Source organism: Episyrphus balteatus, chromosome 1 (genome assembly GCF_945859705.1).
Source record: "Episyrphus balteatus chromosome 1, idEpiBalt1.1, whole genome shotgun sequence".
NCBI lineage: Eukaryota > Metazoa > Arthropoda > Insecta > Diptera > Syrphidae > Episyrphus > Episyrphus balteatus.
Genome location: NC_079134.1, coordinates 132,825,223 through 132,847,063, shown reverse-complemented (window position 1 = coordinate 132,847,063; position 21,841 = coordinate 132,825,223). Strand labels below are relative to the sequence as shown.

Genomic DNA, 21,841 nt, shown 5'->3' with positions numbered 1-21,841 from the left:
TTTTTTCTTATATAGGTTACCTAAGCAAATGGAAACCGCTCAATAAATTAAACAAAAACAGGTAACCAAAAGTAAAAATAACAAAAACAAAAAAAAAAGAAAAACTAAATAAAATAGAAAAGAAACAGTGTTCTAAGAATTAACCACTCTCTGAAACAAAATGCAAATAAATAAAAAAAAAAATATCAAAATATCCTGTTAAAAACACAAAAGCTCAGTTAACAAAGGAAATTTTTCCTCAACTATTCCTATCAAATGCAATTATAGCGACAAGAGTTTTGTAAAAAGAATACAAAACATAAAAACATCAGAGAAGAAGGTAGAAACTATGCATAAGAAAATAACTTTGAAGTGCTTGAAGCTTTAACTACAGCCAAGAGAAATAATCACTATTCAGTTAGTTAGGTAGTAAAAACTTTTCAAGTGAATGTCTTGGTTTGAAAAACAAAAATAACACAAACAAAATCTAAAACAAAACTTAAAATTAAAAAGAAAAGAACAATTTTCGATGAATTTAAACAAAAAAATAAATCAATTTCTACTTAATTATATACTTATATTAATTTTTAAACTTAAATTGATTAGCAAAGCTTGTAAAATAGCAAAAAAACAAAAACATGAAATGCGAAAAAAAAGCAGGACAAACTACATCCAATTCAGTTAAAAATAATTGTAAAACACACTAATAAGAACTTTTTTCTTAGCCTTTATAAATAAATATATTAACTTTTGTTTTTTGTATGAAAAAATAAACTATCAGTTCAATATATAAATAAAATACATTTAAACAGATTAATATAAAAAAAAATTAAAATTAACTTAAGCAAAAGCTTCTAGACAAAAAATTCAACAAAAAAAAAAAAAAAAAATTTGGGATTATAATTTAGTTTGATAAAAGGTTAAAATTTTATTTTAGGCTTTGATTAAATGTTTTTATTTTTTTTTTTTACAAGAAAGACTCACTGCGTGCGTGTGCGTTTATTATCAGAAAGTCCGAAATTAAACAGTAGTTTTTTTTTTATAATAAATATTTTTTAAAAACGAGGATAGGTTGGATGGGAAATTTTACATAGGATAACGACTTGAACGCGCAAAGCATTTTAAATAATGCTGTTGGTATTTTTAAAAATATGTGTCAGAAATAAAATGTTTAAACAAAAAAAAAATGTTTATATTAATTTTGTTAAAAAAGCTTTTTTGTATGTTCAAAAATTAAGAAAACAAAATTTGTTTTAAGGGAAAAAATTAAGTATTGGAACAATTTTTTTTTTATTTTGGGAATCAAAGGCTAAAAATTAAGACCTTAAAAAAATTTCGGTGTTCATGATGACAAGAGCGTAAAAAGATCTTTTTTTAAGAATTTAAAGGAATATTTTCAAAACGCATTTTTGTCCTGCAAGGGGTTATAACCTTGGATTTTTTTCAAAAATCCAAAAAATTATAGGTTGGTTATTTTTGTACCTAAATGCATGGACCATGTTTTGAAACTTTGATTCGAAGATATCTGATTCCGAAAGTAAGAAAATAAAATAAATGTTTCGATTCCAATAACTCAGAAACCAGACCTCCAAGAAACTTTCGGGTTTCTTTTATGAGTTGAGCTTAATGAGACTTTTCTTTTAATATCTCACTCGATATATTTGGAGGAATTTTTTCAAAATGTATTTTTTTTTCGACATGAGGTTAACCTTGAAATTTTTTCGAAAATCAAAAACAAACATTTTTTTTACTTAAATAAATGTAACAAAAATTAAGACCCCAAGCTTATCGTTTTCATTTTTGTTTCTTATGTCTTGAGTTTTTAATAAATCTCTTAAAAATTGTTCCAATAAATAATAATTCAAAATTAAATTCATGTCTCTTAGGTACATGTTTGAAAATTTTTAATTAACAATTATAAAGTTGCTAAAAGCTAATTTATATCAACAATATATTATTTTATTAAAATTATATTATAGATAATAGAAATAGCAGTTATAGAAGAAGAAGAAAACAAAACAAAAAAGTTAAAAAAATCTGATTTGTAACCAGTAAGTAAGAATGTGATTTTTTTTTTTTTTTTTTTATTCTAAAGAGATTCAAGCAAAAATAATTAAATTATTATTTATAAATATTATGATATAGCCAAGAATATTAATTGAAGTATAGTTAATATAAATAATCATATAAAAAATTGAACAGGAAAAGGAGTATAATAGAAGAATAAATGTTCTGGATCCTTGGCATTTTAAAGGCTCTTTGTATTTAAAACAAAATTAAAATTAAAAAATTAAAATTATAAAATAAATTAAAAAAAAAAAAAAAATAAAAATATATAAAAACAAACATAAATTAATAACATTTGAGTTTTATTGTTTTTTTTTTTTTTTTATTTTAATTTTAAGGATTTAATTTGTGTCATTGTGTGTGTCAATATAATAAAAGTGAATAAATAGTCTTATTTTGTGCTAAAAGTATGTTGATAATTTTAATAGAATTGTTTTGTAAAAAGTTTTAAAGAAGTCTTTTTGGGGGCGGATTTCAAGGATATACGTTCTTATTATAGATGTTATACATAATTTTGTTTCTTTTGAAATTAATAAAAGCGGAGTAGATATAAGAATTTAATTGTTTTTTTTTTTTTAAATTATTAGTTCGGATGTATAATGTTATATAAATGTATTAAGTTAGACATTAAAATGTATTTGGTTCTTTTTTTTTTTTTTGAGTTAATTTTACTTAGAAAAAAAAAAAACAAGAAGTTAAATCACGCTTTGGACTCACGGACTCACCGATGGTCGCAATCGCACACAGGGCTTTCCGAAGGCTGAAAATGGTCCCCATTTGTCTACTGGTGAACTACTCACATGTGTCGCTTCCGTATTGGATGTATCCTGCGTCCGATAAATACCAATTGGAATTTCACATGTTGTTGAGCAGAGTTTTTGATATAATCGCCCATACGTACGTATCCACATGTCTTCTTTAGTTATTCGCATCTGTAAATTAAAAAAAAAAAATGAAAGAGAAGAAAAAAAAAATTTCAATCTTGTACGAAAGAATATTTAAAAAAAACCCAAAATTGCACATACCGATGTTAGAAATCCACTTCCTGGAGCTTGGTCTATTCCAAGAAGTAGCCTTACAAATGTAATCACGTAGTCTTTTACAAAGGCCTGATAAAGTAGTGTGTCCAACATGGACGCACTAAAAACGGCACCCGCGGCGAATGGCAGACGAAACATGTAAGAGATATGGGATCCACGTTCCTTTTCTCGCTGTTAAAAAAAAAAAAAAAAATGAAATCTAAAGTTATAGACAGTTTATGTATGAGTCTGAAAAAATACAAAAAAATGTATTTTAGTTTTATTATGAGAAGTAAAATAGAAGCAAATTTTCATGTGTTTTTAAGGAAACCATTTAAAAACTTTACTAAAAGTATTAGAACTTTAGGAAAAATTTAACCTTTGAGGTTTCCTAGAAAGAGAAATCATAACGAACATGAAACTAAATACGCGAAGTTTAAAATTATTATTTTGTTTCAACAATTTTTGGTAAAAAATAATTATTGTTCAAATAACTGGAAATGCATTTTATAAATTTTGTAATAATTTCTTTTGAATGCAAAATATTTTTATTTGCAGTAAAAATTTTATTTTCAATGCAAATATATTTCAGTTGCAAAAACATTTTTTTAATGCAATTTTTTTTTTATTTGCAATGAATATCCCTCTGTCGTCACACGGGTGCGAATTTGGCAGGACAAAAATTAAAAGTGGTCACAAAAAAGTGTCTTTATAAGGGTGAACATACATTTTTTTGAATTGTGAATACAATATTCGAATTCCTCGGAATATTCTACATCAATTTCATATATGATTTTCTATAAAATAGTGAGACCGAAAAAAGTTCTAGCGACATGAAAAAGTATAAACCAAATTCGCAAAAAAGAGGTGTGCCTACAGTAGGATATTGTTTTTTTTTTTTAATTGGTAATTTAAAACAAATTCAGTAAAAAAAATATTTTTTACAACCTTCGTGCAGGAGTAAGAATTAACATATAATTTTCATTTTCGAAATAAAAAAAAAAGTAGAATCTAGGTCGTGTGGGAATTGCGTTAAAATGTTGGTTAAAATTTTGCGTTTGGTTAAATTTTGACACAAGTGTGATGAATAAAATTGGTACCCAGCTGCGGAGCAGGTTAAAATTTGACACAAGTTGTTAAAATTTGACGTTTCTCAATATAGAAAGATCAAGATGGATTTGAAATTATTTTTGTTACAATGCGTTGATATTTTAAGAAATGTAAAAAAAAAAACAAAGTACTTCCTCAAATTACAATTCACCTTGAAAAATTGAAAATGTACCTACGAATTTTTTGTTTGTTTTTTATTTTTTTTTTTATTTTTATATTTTGTCGACAGTTTGGAGACTGAATTAAAAATTGTCACATTGGTATTTTTGATTGTAATAAATATTAATTTATCGATTAAAATAAAAAAAATATGTGAAATTGAGAATTTACTACATTTTCACACTAGAATATTTAACTTTATATTTTCTCAGCCGTTTATTTAAAAAAAAAAATAATTAATTGAATATAAAAAAAAGCCATTTTTAAGGGTAATTTTTTTGTTTTTATCTTGAGGGTATTTTAATCAAATTATTGCCAACAAAAAGTCCCATTTAACCCATTTTAGCCCAATTCGCACCGTAAAAAATAAATTGGATCCCTTTTTTAACCAAACGTCAAAATTTAATCGTGGTAAAAATTTAACCAACATTTTAACCCAATTCGTACACGGCCATAGAATGATAAAATCCTAATAGGAAATTATACTACGGTTCAACGAAAAATTAAATGTACACTTTTGTTGATCACTGTAGTATTTTTATTATTTGATGTTTTAAGTATTTACTTATAGAACAAAGTGGGTCTAATAAATTCAGCCAAAATGCTGACTTCTACATATATTTCTATATAGGTAGGGCATAGATGGTTACCTGAGCGAATAGGCATCGCTCTGAATTGATTGTGACTTGAGTGTTTAAAAAATACAATTGAGCACTTAATTGTCATTATATCATTTTTTGTTTTCTAATAAACTGTCAAAATTGTAAACTTTGTTTATAAAATTTATTTTTACAAGATTTTTTTTTTTTTTGAAAAATTAATTTGCAGCAAAATTTTTATTTTCGAAATTTTTGACCAAAATTCTCTACGAGGCCAGAAAAAAACGAAAAAATAAAAGTTTTTAACAATTTTTTTTAAGAAAATCGTCATCTCCTTTGTCCGAATGGGTATTGTATAAAAAAGATTAACTTAAGTTAATATAATTACTTAAAAATAATATTTATTTTTTTCTTAACTTCGCTTAACTTTTAGGATCCGTTTTTAAAAAATAGTTTTTTTTGTATATACATTAACATTTTCAAAAATTTTTCACACTAAAATTTTGGAACGCCAATCTGAAAAAAATACTAATTCACACATTTAATCAAAGTTTCAAGAAAATTCTTTAAACTCTTTTGAAAAAATTGATTTTTCAACAAACAAATAGATATGTATTTTAACATTTTTCTTAACTCCAAAATTTTTGTTAAACAACATGTTTTAGCACATAAAACAGGATTATGGTGTGTCGGATAAACTATTGAATTTTTCAGACCCTCATTAAATTTTCAAAAAAAGTCGTCAGTAGCGTCTTCTAAAAGTTAACACAATCCAAAAAATGTTGTAAACAGTTTTATTTAAGTTCATAGAACAGAATTAAGGGGCTATTTCGAAAATTAATAAATTAAAATATTTAATTTACAACTTCCAAACTACAACTATCGACCCTTGACTTTCAAGTTAACCATTATATTACCATTATGATAAGGTCCAGGAACTATTTTTCGATATAAGGGTAGTAAAAGTTTTGTAAAGTAGGTACATTATACTTAAGTTACAATGAAAATGTATCTAAGACTGTAATGACCATGCGTTGGCCGAAATCAATTAGTCTTTTTGTATACCTACATCACTGAACTTCAATAGAAAAAGTTTTTCAACTTTACCATACTAACATTGTCGTTTTTAACAATAAAATTGTTATTCCATTTGCAACCCATATCAAAACTACACTACATTAGATATGGATCAGATTTTCGGACTTAATTGCTTTTCTTTCATGTAAAACGTACAAATATGGTGGTGGTGTTAGTAGAAACTAGAAATCATTGAAAAAAATATATACAAATTGAATAATTGAATAGAAATTTGAGACTAACTTTGTATTGACATAAGTTGCAAAATTACACACACACACATTTTCATGAGGATGCGACCTTTTTTACTCGAATTAAAGTTATGATAACATTTTAAGGATAACATGAAAGTTAGTTGCTTGGTTTTATTTTAGTGTTTTTTTTTTTTTTAACAAATCAACCCTTTAATTACACAAATTGCCTGATATATAAGGCCAACTCTTTATCCAATCCCATGTGTCCTATGAAAAATGTTGTCAAAAGTTGATATTTTAGTCCTTATTCTATAATAATGGTCAAGTATTGGATTCATTGAAAAAATTGGTACTTAAAAAATTACTCTCCTTAAAAGCTTGTTTAAAAAATATTTTAAGGAAAGAAATTGATAAAAAAAAAGGATTACAATTTATAAAGCTAGTAATAAAAAATAAACAATTTTCACATATGTCATGTATGTAGAACACATTTCTAAATTAGAGAATCAATATTACGAGCAGATTTATTCATCACAGGCAGAAGGTTCATCTCTACTTGAATATGTACACGAACGAGTTTGTAATAAACTTTTCGCAAAACTTTATTTCCAAATTCACTTGGAAACTTATTTATATGCGACCATTGGGATAGTTTTTTGTCCTGGGGTGCAATGAAGTGTAGTGTAGCTGACTCCTTGCCCATATGTATGTCAAGTCTTATCTGATGAGGTTCGAGTAGAGGAGGGCTTTCTATATGACAAAAACAAAATGAGGGAGTTTTATAGGTATATTTTATTTTCTGAAAGGCCGTTTGAAGATTAAAGAAAAATTAATATTATGAAAATAATGCAAACGAAAGATATTTAATGAATTTTCTCTTTTAGAAAGTAACAATGAACAAGAAAATAGAAGGTACAAAAAAAAGTTCGGAGGAGGGAATGTTTTTAAGTCAATATATGAAGAAAATATGTATAATTAAAAATTTAGTGTATGCTATTAAAAGATTATCATTTTTGAATAAAATTTGTTTGCTAACAAATTTTGAAACGAAATTTTGAAATAAGACTCCATAGTTTTTTCTTATTGATCCTTTATTACTGTCCTATTACTTACGCAGTGCAGTGAAAATAAAAACAAAATTTTCGAAAACGGGACATTGAACTTTTTTGGAAATTTTGTTTTCATTTCTCAATAAATAACACTAGTTTACAAAAAAATATAAAAATTTTTTTGCACACCAAGTGCCGTTATACTTTTTGTATAGATTTGAGCCCAGAAAACTCGATCTTATCTAAAAAAATATTTATGGATAGGTTTTCGAGATATAATTTTTCAAAGTTTCTTGTCGTTTTTTTTTTCCAGCATACATACTTAGTATTCGGGCTATATCTTGAGTAATAAACAACTAATTTGAACAGAAAAACCGGTTCCTGAAAGCTATTCAATATAATAATAATATAACTTTTTTGGGTCACTCCAAAAGTTTAACTGCATTGTATCAAAACACTTAAAAAAAATCGACTTTTTAAAGGAAATTTTTCCGAAAAAGAGTTTCTTACTGACATAAAAAATCTAAATCTTGTGAATCCTCATAGTTTTATATTTTTTATGTGTAGTGCACTTTCTGTTAAAAATAACAAGATAATTTTCTTCAAATTCTATTTATAAATTATAAAGATATGATAATTTTTGTAACGATCAATATTTTCGACTTTTTTTTTTTTGTTATTTTTTGTGTGAAAAGGAAGCCGAATATGAAAATTTTTATTAAGTAATTTTTTGTAGATAATTTAATTTCCTATCGATATGATTCCTTTAAAAAAAATTAAAATTAAAATATTGTAAAATACAATTTACTTAAATTTTTGGAGTGACCCAAAAAAGTTATTCCAGTGTTTGTTGCTTATTTGATCAGCTTTCAAGAACCGGTTTTTCTGTTCAGATTAGTTGTTTATTACTCAAGATATAGCCCGAATACTAAGTATGTATGCTGGAAAAAAACGACAAGAAACTTTAAAAAATTATACCTCGAAAACGTTTCCATCGTAATTTTTTTTTAAAGTGATTTCCGAGTTCCTGAGGTCAAAGTACGTAAGAAAAAAATAGTGGGATTGAGTGTCCATTTTGGCTGTAAGCCAGTCTAATTTATTATTGCATTAAAAAATTTTGGAATATTTAATTTTTTAAAAATTTAATAAAAATAAAATTTTTTAATTTTTTTTTTAAATTAGAAAAACGTCTTTTTTTTTTTTTTTAAGTATCTTTGCTATTAATGTAAAGCAACAAATTTTAAAAAATTAAAATCTTTAGAGTTGTTAAAAAAATATTTTTTATAAATACAATTTTTTTCTAAACAAAATTATTTTCCCGAGATCGAGAATCTGATTATTTATTCATTACAACAACAAAGATATATCCAGCTTTTCCAAAGATAAAATTTCAAAATTTTCAAAGATTATAGTGACCCCGTTTTTTTTTAATCCAAAAATTAAATCAAATAATGACACTTGGGAATACCTTTTGTTATTTGTCATTTTTAGGAAAATAGTTTTAAATTAAATAAATTTTGTAACAAAAGATTTGAAAGAATAGAGAATAGGTCTTATAAATAAACAATTTTTTGAGGATCTACATCAACTTAGAATAATTTATAAAAATAAAAAAACATTGCCTCTTTTTTATATAATAATACAATAATTCATTTTTTAAATATGAGTATTTTTGTGCCTAATCTTAAATTATTTTTTTCTTAACTTTGACATTCAGGTTACTTAAATGTTTTTATACAAAAATGTGTGTTTAAAATATTTAAATCATTTACGAAAAAGTCAGAAATTAAGAAAACGTTTCTATTTCATTAATAAGGTTTTTTTTTTTATAACGGGGGAGAACTTCATTTGCAATAGAACACGTATTGTGTAATAAAATTTATTGGAGCCGTTTTTCAGAAATTTTTTTTTTTAATTTTAAAAACAAATTTCAAATATTTGTATAACCTCTAAAATGTTAGTGATTAAAAAAAACTTTTCTGAGGAAAATACCGATTACATAAATTATTTTTAGGAACTATGACATATTTTAATAAAATCTTGAAATTTTTTTTGTAGGTAATACTATTTTTCTTCTCTGAATTCATCAAACAATAAATAAGCCCAGTACAATTTTTTTTTCAAATTTGACAGATTGATGAAAGTTATTCAAAAACATTTTCAAATTCAATTAACTTAATTCAAGAGAAAAAAGTAATATCTAGGCTAGCTTTCTCAAAAATGATAAATGTATTATAATATTGTATTAAAATTTAAACCTAAGAAATCTTTTGGTTTCATTTGATTTAAGAAATTAAAAAAAAAAAAACAAATGTTTGAAAAAAACTTGTTGTTCACAGTTTTAGTACCTAAAATCAAAAAAAAAAAAAAAAAATCCGGCAACAATGGTAATTTTCAATCCATAAACGTTAAAAATTCATTTCAATTTTTAGTTACCGACGTATGTTATTAAATTTTTCTTAATTATGTACATACCTTTTCCATTTTACTTAGATGCAGTGCGTATTTATCGTGTGCACGAAACTGCATAAACCTCATATTAGAGCTTTGCGACAGCTCTGTTATACTTTTGATACTTGGGAAAAATCTATGGAAAATTCAATTGAGATACAAATAAAATCATAATTTATTTACAAATATCCAAAAGTGTTTTAATTTTATTTAAATTCAAATGTACTTAAAAATGACTCTTTTAGTTATGTATGTCTAACTTACTTGAACATATTTTGCACAGCAACGATTGTATTACAATCAGATAATGAATCCTCTTCCGCTGAATTCGATAGTTCTTTGTTAACAACGACAACACTTTCCGCTAACGTTATGCCAGCACGAAGTAAATCATCTAAGCAGTCAATTGATCCAAGCATCCAGTAAACCTTTAATTATTTTTATTTTGTTAATGAACAAAAATTAATAAAGTAAAGTTTAGGTTTCAAATTTGAAAAAATGGTTAAACGCTTAAATTTATGTAAATATCTATAGCTTTTTTTTTTCAAATCCTTAAACCGTTTTTATTATTTTTTTTTTTCCAAATTTAGGACTTTATTTGCAATACTGTCCTGGAATAGTCTCTAAACTCTCGAAAATTGGTTTGCAAATCTAACAGCCCAAATTGCGAGGTGTTCCATTGTTTTGAGGCATCATTTGCACGATCGCATATTCAATAATTTAAAAATTTGCAAATGTGCTTGCGACAAAATTTGATCGCCTAATTCACTACAAAATATAAAAAGAATCAATACTCACCAAAGGAAAATATGATAACGCGTCCAAAAATGCTACATCCGGTCTTCGTTCGAGAAGCAAAATTATTGGATTCAATGATGTTTTTGAACGAAAATGGGCACGCAGTGGAATGATGAAATTATAAATGCCATTCGATGCATAATCAGCAGCTAAAATTATAGTTTTATTCTGCCATTGGTATTCTTTGGCATTTCGATAACTACAATGTTCGCACACCTATTATTTAGAAAAAAAAAGGAAAATTATAAATAAAATCAATTCAAAATATTTTGCAAAAAATAAAGTTCATGTAACCAATCAATGAAAGCATTATCTATTGAATATTTTTTTTTTCAACCTTCGATATGCTAAACCAAACAGGAAGTAAAAGAGTTTAATATTGCAAAGAAGTTTAAAGCCACTCCCCTCTCCAAATCAACAAATTATAAATCCAAAAGGGGTTTCAAAACGGAAGTTTAAGTAGCAAAAAGCCACTCTCGATCAAAAAGGCGCAATAAGTCAACTTAGAACTCTAACTTGCAAAATAAAATTACATTTTCGCGAAATAAATGCGAAACGCAAATCCAAACTTTAAGTCTAATTCAAAATTGTTCGGAAAGAATATTCAAACTCAATAAACTTAGAAATCAAACAAACAAAATTAATTTTAACAGGAAAAAATATTTTCTTTGTCGGATAAACGGGAACGCTAAGCTTTAAAAATGTTAGTTTACAGGAAACATTAAAGATTTTTAAAATATGTTCCAAATGAAGTGAGCCGAAAAATATGCTTACGAAAATTCCATAATATTGTGAGCAGAATGGATAGTAGATTTCTCAAATACACTATCAAGTAAATGAATGTGCAACTTTTAATTTGCTCATCGGGGGCAAACAAAAACTCTGTACAAAATATTAATCACCTTTGGTTAAGTTTTTTAATTTCCTAATATTAACACTGGTTAACAAATTAAACTTTTTTTTTGTTGCCGAAACAAAAATAAACTTTTCTAAATGTTATCGGTGTGTTGAACTCGAAATCGAAGTCAAAAAAAAATTAATCAGCTCCCGTTTTTGAAATATTACAGCTAGAATATTTTATATAAGGAAAATTGTTTGAGCATATTTAGTAACGGTTTTTATAAAAACTATTTTCCACCTTTTTAAATCTGTTTAAATCTTTCCGATATCTTTTTTACTGCCCGAGATATCCTCAGTTATTTCGCATATTTTATAAATTTTATAATGTCATTATCTCCTTTATGATATATGAAGCCAAACCCACTTAGGTATTTCATTTTAAGATATCTCGGGCAATACAAACGATATTAAAAATATTTAAACAGGTATCGAAAGATGGAAAACAGTTCTTATAGAAACCGTCACTTAATATGCTCAAACAATTTTCCTTATACAAAAGAATAAGGTCCGAAGAACTCAAAAAAACATTTTCTAAAGATAATATCTCAAAAACGGGAGCTGATTAGTTGTTTCTGACTTCGGATTTGAGTTCAACACACCGAAAACCTTCCGAAAAGTATATTTTTGTTTCTTCAACAAAACCCTTGTAAACCAGTGTAATAGATCGGATTATTTTGAAAAGGAAATCACCTTCCTGTTATCGTAAAAAGTCACTAGAACAAGAATATAGCTAAAGGTTTTAAAGCCAGTGAAGACTTCAATGCCATAAGAATAAATTCCCAGAAACAAAGGAATACCTAATTTAATTATACGAGATTGTTAAGAGTTAAGATGATTTTAAACCATTTTGGGAAAGAAAACTGAAATAGTTGTGTAATATGAAGATTAAGTATTTAAAAATAATCATAGGGAAACTGAATTTATGACAGTTAACCTGGTCCCGTAAATCCGACATAAAAAGAAAAACAAACTCTAGCTCAGTTTACTGTAATTGTAACTGACAACTGAGAAAGAACTAAGAAGTGTAGTTTTAATTTATTTTTCAATTCAACTCAAATTTAACAAAACTAAATATTTTAACAACAAATAAAAGAAAAAACGAAAAGCTTTTTCAGCTGCGTTTTCGAAAAAAAAAAAAATTAGGAAAATTCATTTTTTTTTTACTACCAAAGAGTCAAGTATATTATTTTCAAGCCATTCCTAAACAAAATCGTAAATAAAAGATACAAAAAAAAAAAAAATTATTAAAACTTTTCAAGAAAACCAAATAATGACATTCTTGGGAATACCTTTTGTTGTTTGTCATTTTTTTTGGTCCAGTCGAACTTTTTTTTAAGAAAACCAAAAATTGGAAATTAGGAAAATAGTTTTGAAATAAATAAATTTTATAACAAAATATTTGAAAGAATAGAGAATAGGTCTTTAAAAAAAAAATTTTTTTTTGAGGATCTACATCAACTTAGAATAAGTTATAAAAATAAATAAAACATTTTTCTTTATATAATAATACAATAATTCATAATTTATTTTTTAAATAGGAGTATTTTTTGTGATTAATCTTAAATTATTTTTTTTTTTTTCGTTTGGTTGTGGTTACCATACTGCAAATTCTACCTACATTTTCCAAATTATTTTTATTGTTTTTTTTTTTTTAAATTATTATTTCAGCTCTTCTTTGGCTTATAATATATTTTCAAACTCCATTTTTAAGTAGGGGAAGTGGGTGCAAGATCGCCTAGACCCCAAGACCGTTTTTTTTTTTTTTTTACTATGTTGCACGAAAATAAAATAAAATTGGCAACACTTGCAATATAAAATGGTATGATAGTTTATCGCTTTGGTATCTTAAATAAATTGCACGACTGGGGTCGCACGTACTTGCTCTTATGCTTAAAGTAACTATAATGTTAAAGCTTTTTATTCAAGAAATTTAAAATTCGATATTTTGAAGAAATTTCATAAGTAGTATAAAGAAATTAAATCTGTTTTTATAATTAATAAAACTCCGTTTTAATATATCTTAAAAAAAAAAACAAATATGCCATTTTATTTCTCGTATAAAAAGGTATTTTTAGAAAAAAAATTTTGAAAATTGTAGGAGCCGTTTTTTAAAAAAATAATTTTTTATATATAAAATTTTTTTAACATTTTTCAAAAAAAAAGTTGGTATGCCATTTTGAAGAAATAATTAATTTACACATAAAAACTAAATTTCAAAATTTTTCATTGATCCGTTTTCAAAAAATTGATTTTTCAAAAAAAAAATTTGAAATATTTTTTAAAAAACCAAAAATGCGTTTTTTGAAAATTTTCTAAAATTTTAATATTATCTTTACTAACACACTTTTGTATAAAAATTTTCATTTAAATCGGGTAAATTTTGTACGAGAATATTCAGAAACGAAAAAAACCGTTCTATGACAGGTACCGTTAATAACGGTACAAAAACTATTTTTTTTATTTAAAAAGTTGGCTCTTATGTGTAGTACTACACACAAAAATTTTAATCAAAATCGTTAGAGCCGTTTTTGAAAAAAATTAACTTTTCTATTTCCGTTATATGGCAGGTACCGTTAGTTTTGGTCATAAAAAAAAAATTTCAATTTCCCCTCTAGGGAATCACCAAAAACTGCTAAACCAAGTTTGAAGAAAATCACTTCACTCGTTTAGGCTGCAGCTCCAGATAGAGACAGACAGACAGACAGAATTGCCGAACCCACTTTTTTGGCATTCTCTATCATCGTAATGTATTGTAAAATTGTTATCTCGAGTTCGATTTTTTTTACGAATCCTAAACTTGCCCTATAGTACCTATATCGCAAGTAAAAAAGTTGAGATAACATTTTTCCATGATATTACGGTGGTAGACAATACCAAAAAAGTGGGTCCCGGAAGTCCGTCTGTCTGTCTGTTTGTCTGTCTGTCTGTCTGTAAACGAAGCTACAGCCTAAACGGATGGACCGATTGATGTCAAACTTGGTATGTAGCGTTATTTGGCAACTCTCCAGAGGGGTTTTTGGAATTAATTTTTTTGGACCAAAAATAACGGTACTTGTCATAGACCGATTTTAGTAAAATTGAAATATATCGAAAACGGCTCCAACAATTTTGTTTAAAAAATTCAAATATTAGTTTAAAGCTAAGGTCTATCTTAAAATGAAATTTTTTTTTTTTGAAAATCATTATTAACGGTACCTGCCATAGAACCGTTTTTTTTTTTCAAATCCGATTATCTCCGAAACCGCTAATTCGATTACAACGAAACTTTTTGTGAAGAAGTATTCATATAATTTTAATATAAGCCAAAAATAAAATTTTGAAAAAAATAATTTTTGGATTTTTAAAAAAAAATTTTTTTTTTTTTTTTTTTGAAAAATCAAATTTTCGAATACGGGACATTGAATTTGTTTGAAATTTTGTTTTTAGATGTTGATTACTGATTTCTACAAAATGGCATACCAACTTTATTTTAAAACTTTTTTCCAAAAAATTATTTATAAAAAATTAGTTTTTTAAAAAACGGCTCTAACGATTTTGAAAATTTTTTTCTAAAAATTTATGTTAATATGTCAATCAAAACTGCATACTTGTTTTGGAGGGCAATTTAATTTCAGATTTTATTTTATTTTTTTTTTTTTAAACGAATTTAATTTTTTTTTCCAAATTTTTATATAAAAAGTCTTAAAAATTTAAGCAACTTTAACTCTAAATGCAAGTTCGTGCGACCCAGTGGTGCATTTTATTTTTTATGAGTTATCTATTTTCTGATTCTGTTAAACCCTATTAAATGTTATTATTAAATAAATAATTTTTATTATACCTTAAAAAATTAAATCCTTGGATAACCAAAAAGTATGTTGTTATCAAAAGGTAAACTAAAAAATGGAATTCAACTTTTGTACTCTCAGCTCAAAAGCTTCCTAATACCATGTTTTAAATAGTACAATAATTATTTTTTTTTTGTTTTGGCGTGGAGTCAGGAAATATTAAAACTTTTTCTAGAGATTTTTGTAATTTTTTAGTGAAAAAAAAAACAATACAAAAGTTTCTCCGGGAATAAAGAGTTAAATAGAGTTGCCACGTCAAATTTTTTCATTTTAAAAGTGACAACATGATTAGCTTATTATCATAACCAACTTATTTAGGTTGGAGTCAAATTTCAAAATCTGTTTACATAATTAAGTTTCACAAAATTCTGCAAAAATTGTGTTGACAATTTTTTAAAACACGCAAAACTTAGGAAAATGAGCCGAAATTAATAAATAGCTATTCACCAAAGAAAATAATTTGTTACCACATCGAAATATTAATGTTAATTCGTCCTACCATTAAAACCACATTTTATGTCATCCGAAGTTCTTATGGGAGTGATTGGTCTGAACATAAAAGTTTTACGTTCTTTTGAAAGTAATAAACTTTTTGTGGAAGTTTATTTAATAATAAAAAATTAATTTTAAAGTAAAATCGAAAAAATATCTTGTAATACAATTTTTTTTGAAACCAAACAAAATTAATAAATTATTATATTACCTACGAAGTATCTTTATATTTTCAATATTAATCAAAATTATTGGTTACCCAGTATGATTAAATTTAAAAATTTAGGGACTCGATCCAAAAAAAGTTTATCCAAAAACCCCAAAAACCACATTTCATGATTCAAAATTTCAAAAAGCTATCCTAAGAAGCTTTAGTTGATTATTTTGTTTCCCCCAATATTACCCTTAAATATATTTAACTTGTAACTATTGTGTGGTGTGTGGTTTACTATTCACTCTTTTAAACAAATATATTATACATATTTACATTTTATACATTTACCTGAGCTAATTGTAAACAACAAAGCGGTTTCTTTTCCTTCAGTAAATAACACAGAGTCGGACTGACCCCTATGAATGGTGAAACTGGTGGAAATCCTTTTACGATCCTGTGAATAATTAAAAAAAAAGAAGAAACAACAAAAAAACAAAAGAAACGTACCAATAAAATATTTCAAATTAATTAATTTAAAATTTTCATGAGAAGAAAATCTTTTTTTTTTTTTCAAAAAGTTAAAAAAGGAGCCAGGGAAAATAAACTTATAAGAAAACAAACAAATAAACGAACAAGTAACTTAAACAAAAGCATCAAAAATTCAACAAAGTGCACAAACTTTTAAACAAACAAAAAGAAAAAATACATTTTAATTTTGTTAATTACGATTAATTTAAAGTGATGAGAATAGTTTTTTTGTCGTTGTTTTATTTCTGTACGTGTACTGTGACTTTGAGTGAACTTTTTCTTCTTGATTTTATTCAAACAAGTTCACACTACACAAACGGATCTATTTTTTATTTAAAGCATTTTTGTTATTATTTAGTTATTTTTTACAGTCACTAGAGAAGCAGCAAACAAATCTTCTAAAATAAAATGAAAACTCGTCCAAATGTTCAACTTTAACTGCCCATCCAAATATTTGAAAAACGTTGCAGACTTTTTTCGCATGCACCTTTTTTTTTTTTGCAAAATTTCCAACAGTTCGCTCTCACAATTAAAAGTGGTCCAGTAGTTCTTGATGTTGTGGCATAATTATGTATATTATTTTTTAATTGAAGCTTTGAAATTCGTCTTTTTGTGTGTGTTTTAGAGAACTTATTTAAAACGAGCAGAGAAGAAATGTTAACAAATGCGGAATGAAAATGGTAGCAACAATCCAATTTTTTTTATTTTAGATTATAAACGATTTGTATTTATGGAACTTTACAGCAAAGCAATCAAATTTGAAGCGTTGAATATAAGCAGAATTTTTGTCAGATTTTTTGTTTTTAATTTATGGAACTGAGAACACAAAACTAAATGAATTTTTTTAAATACAGTGTGTCTAGAATAAAAAGTAAGCAAAAACAAATAATAAATCATAATTTTTCAAATTCTTAGAATTGAATACTTTTTACTTCATTTGCTTTTAGGGACCAACTACAGATTTTATTATCTCTTCGAAAAAAACACCCTTTTACCAAATTTTTTTTATAATAACTCTTTATTGTTGTTTTCTATCCCAAATGCAATCATTTTACGAAATTTTATTAAGGCCCATCAATTTTGTTTTCACTAAAAAAAAACGGGTTGGGGTCAAAATTCTGCCGGGGTCAAAATTCTTTTGTCTGCTTTACATAATTCTGCTTTCAAAATTCTGCTTTTCAAAATTCTGTTTTTCAAAATTCTGTTTTTCAAAATTCTGCTTTTCATAATTCTGTTTTTCAAAATTCTGCAAAAAATAAAAAACGGTTTGGAAAATGTTAAAAAGCGCGCGCTTTTTAACATTTTCCAAACCGTTTTTTATTTTTTGCAGAATTCTGTAAAATCATCTTCTTGAAAAATTATCTGCTTATTTGATTACTTACCTACATAATTTGTTATTCTTTGAATGCATATTAATTTTCGTTTTATAAATAAATAAATTTGAAAAAATTAAGAAAAGGTTTTTAATACTAAACATTTCCGAAAATAACTCAAAATTTTTTAAAAGGAATATTTTGTATCAAACAACCGATAGGTTCCAATAAGTTATAGATTTTATTTGAAAGAAAGTCAGTCATTGCATTTTAAAAAATATTTGCGACGCTCAAACAAAAAACTTTAGGAAAGTACCAATGTTAAATTACATTAATGAGGTGTATTTTTCTTTAGTCAGCGCATATGCTATAAAAAAAAACAGAATTGGCAGAATTTTTTTGTTCAAGAATAATGCTGGCAGAATTTTGAAAAGCAGAATTTTAAAAAGCAGAACTTTGAAAAGCAGAATAGAAAAAAAGCAGAATTTTGAAAAACAGAATTTTCGTTAAAAAAAGCAGAATTTTGAAAAGCAGAATTTTGAAGCCAGAATTTTGACCCGATCCCAAAAAAAACACCCTTTCAACCATGATATTCTTATAGACACAAATTTATAGACTTATTTTATTCCGAATTTCCATTTCAAAGACAACATTTTTAATAAATAAGTGACTGTAAAAAACACCCTTTCATCTAAAATATTATAATAGACTGCTTAGATTCTTTGTTTCTCTTTTAAATGAAACATTTGTACCAAATTTTCACCCAAAATATTTTTAAAAACTAACTAACTAACTAACTAACTAACTAACTAACTAACTAACTAACTAACTAACTAACTAACTAACTAACTAACTAACTAACTAACTAACTAACTAACTAACTAACTAACTAACTAACTAACTAACTAACTAACTAACTAACTAACTAACTAACTAACTAACTAACTAACTAACTAACTAACTAACTAACTAACTAACTAACTAACTAACTAACTAACTAACTAACTAACTAACTAACTAACTAACTATGTAATAAAATCTTGGAACTTAATTTTGACCCACTTCCACTTATCGTATTGAACTGAAACTTTGTACCTATATGTAGTTCGGATAACAAAACAATATTTTGCTGGTCCGAACTCTGGGGAGGGGCATTGGGGTGCTTGAAACATCAAATTTCATGAGGGTAACAATTTTTCTTTTTTAATGCCTATTTTACCTACTAAAAACCCAAAATATTATGTTTTTAAGTAATTGAACATAAAATTTTCTATTTTTTTTAAATTTCTTGGATTATAAATATTTTTAAATTAATCAATGAAATTTTTATTTTTATCATAAAAAAACTAAATACATAGAAATAATAATTATATTTTTTTTTGCTAGACACACTGTATTTAAATGAATTGATAAGCAACATAAATGAACTGATGGCCGTTGCTCGCGCGTTCATTCACCAAAAAGCTTCCTTATAGAATAACATTACCCATAAGTTCACATTGATACAAAAAAAAAAAAAAACAAACTGCATCTCTGGCTTTTCTGGTCCAACAAACTTACCGATAATAATCAGCATGCCACACAGGACGTGACACTTTTTTTGAACTACTTGTCATTGTTGTTGTTGTTGCTGTCGTAAGAGTTGTTGCTGTTGACGATGGTGCAATAGTTGTGGTCGATGTATCAGTGGTAGTTGAAATTTTCCTATAGCTATCACAGCTAAAACTTTTGTGCATGCGAAACCTATTCTCGGGCAGTGGATTGTTGCAACACAATCGACTTGAGTCCTCAGAGGAACTCATTATGAGGGAATAGGTGCGTGATTGTGGAAAATGACCACTCAGACATCTTATCGGTGGTTATGGTTTACGTATTTTTCATTTTTTTTTTATTTTTGATATAAAATTTTTGAGAGAAAAAAAAAATAAATAGAAATTTTGCATATAAATAAATTAAGTGAAAAAATAAAATAAAAACAAAAAAAAAGGATGAAATCAAAAAATGCTAGACTAAAAAAAAACACTAGAAACCAAAGCAAAAGCCCTTAAGCAAAAGGATAGAGAGAAAAACCTTTAGGTATATCGAACAATATCCTGGTGGCGCATTTAAGAAAGTTACACCGCAACAGCCAGTCAGTCTAAAAACTGGTGTTGCTGACAGTTGCAAAACTGTCAACCGGAAATGGGAAATGTAAAACATTAAATATACAAACTAGAATATTGAAGTATCTATAAGAGTGGTAAAAGGTATAAAGGTATACCCTAGCGCAGGTAGAAAAGTTCCTTTTTTCAATAGAAGTTGTGTTTCGTTGAGTTTTTGAGTGCAGTTGTATTGGTGATGGTGATAACAATCGTGACGTTGATGGTGGGTTAGTGGAAATGTTTCTCAGGAAGATTGGAAAGAAGAAGACAGACTTTGTTTGTTTCAAACTGCAAAAAAGTAAACGAACAAACTTTGTGCCAAAACGGAAACTTCTTGGTTGTTAAACTTTGATGTGAAGATAAATACCTAAAGCGACACATGTCTTGCTAAAAAGTTGCCATACATATATGAAAAATTAATATAGAAAACCTGAGTGATGCATGTAGGAGCATCTTAATGCTGGTAATAAAGTTCCATATAGTAGACATTGGAATAATGTCAAAGCAAGTCACTGACTGTGCACACAAAAAAGGAAGCGTGTATTGAAATAAATTTTCTTAGCTTGTTTTAAGTTTTGTTAACATTTTAATTCAATTTAATTTTCCAAACAAGAAGTCATTCTAAGAAATAAACAAATTGAAAAAGTGACCTATTTTGAGAAAGGTCAAACATAAGAAATTTTTACTCGTCTTTAAGATTTTATAAAACTAGCAATTTTCAGTGGTAATTAATTTATTGAACGGATAAATATCAGATATTTTTGGCTTTTCTAAAAAAATTCAAATAATTGATTTCGAACTACACAAAAGTTCAATGCAATTATTCGTTTGTCTCTTGAACTAAATATCAGTCAATTGAATTATCAAGTTAAATCAAAATGCACACAAAACGATCATTAAAGTTTAACTCGTGTGTCTTACTAGAGCATAAACAATTTCTATAGGCAGAAATAGTACGCATACACCACAGTGTACCTCCTCAACAATGATTTATTAAATTAGCCGTATTTTTGAAAAATACCTTTCGATTTCTAAAAATAGCATACTAAATGAAAGAAAATATAATTTAAAAAAGTTGTATAATTTTCAAAAAACCTTCATTTTTGTATCTGCTATAATTTTGATGGTAATATCGAGAATTGCAAATTCGAGGTCTTACTATACCCGTACCCATGCTAAAATTAATATTTGTAATAATATTTAATTGTTTTTTGTTGTCCACTTTTAGAAGAAAATGTGGCAAACATTGCAAGCACCCCAACACTTTTGTATCCTACAATTTTTAAAGTATTGTAATTTTTAGGACTTTTTGTTGGTTTGAAAATAGAAAATCCATATAAAAATTTATGAAACACCTTACTTCTGTAATTTATTAAAAAAACGATCGCAACAATGCGTATTTGTTGTTTCCGCTTTTGACAGTATTTTGTATTTTTTGATAATTTTGTCTACACCATGTAATAGTAAAAATTTTAACCTAATAAATGCTTTAATGAAATTTACAAAACTCATCATAACCCTTTTGAGTAAAAAAAGGATGTGTCATTAAAAAAAAAAAAATATATAAAAAAATTCTCTTAAAACCCAACTATAGCCCAGTCAAATTACATCTTGTTTTGTTAAAAATTAAAAAAAAAAATATTATATTAGATTTTTTCTCAATATTTTTTAAGATAAAAAAACTTGTAGATATTTTAATTATCTGCAACTTATTTTTTCGATAAACGGGTAGTTTTCGACGGAAATCTTAAAAAGCTTTTTTTTCAAGCCATTTCATTTCTCATTGATGCAAATTGAGTTGTTTTTACATCCATTCCGGGAAATAATCCAAGCAATCCGATCGCACCGTATCTAGTTTTAATGGATGTTTTTTCGTGGCAATTTGTTGGGTATAGTTGAACAACAAACTGTGTGCAGCATGTGCTCAACTTGTTGTAAGAGTACTGGAGGTCGTTTTCAAAGCCGGACCACGTTTTCGAGCTAG

The 21,841-nt window shown here is 26.2% G+C and overlaps 1 protein-coding gene across 29 annotated transcripts in view; it reads right to left on the bottom strand.

Moving 5' to 3' along the window:
* The window catches only part of LOC129919640 (potassium channel subfamily T member 2), a 485,782-nt gene that overhangs the window by 26,303 nt on the left and 437,638 nt on the right, over positions 1 to 21,841 (bottom strand). For 16 of the 29 annotated variants that reach the window (XR_008773115.1, XM_056000636.1, XM_056000673.1 and 13 more), the window contains 7 exons: positions 19,277 to 19,564; positions 16,224 to 16,329; positions 10,503 to 10,718; positions 9,969 to 10,132; positions 9,729 to 9,840; positions 3,072 to 3,257; positions 2,772 to 2,978 (listed from right to left, as the gene is read on the bottom strand). Coding sequence is in view for 28 of the 29 variants with exons in the window: in XM_056000636.1 (XP_055856611.1) it covers positions 2,772 to 2,978; positions 3,072 to 3,257; positions 9,729 to 9,840; positions 9,969 to 10,132; positions 10,503 to 10,718; positions 16,224 to 16,329; positions 19,277 to 19,564 (1,279 nt within the window). In the remaining variant the exon portion in view is untranslated. Of the gene's footprint in view, positions 1 to 2,147; positions 2,237 to 2,771; positions 2,979 to 3,071; positions 3,258 to 9,728; positions 9,841 to 9,968; positions 10,133 to 10,502; positions 10,719 to 16,223; positions 16,330 to 19,276; positions 19,565 to 21,841 lie in introns of those variants that run through there. The other 13 variants (XM_056000660.1, XM_056000665.1, XM_056000722.1 and 10 more) reach the window with 4 other exon arrangements.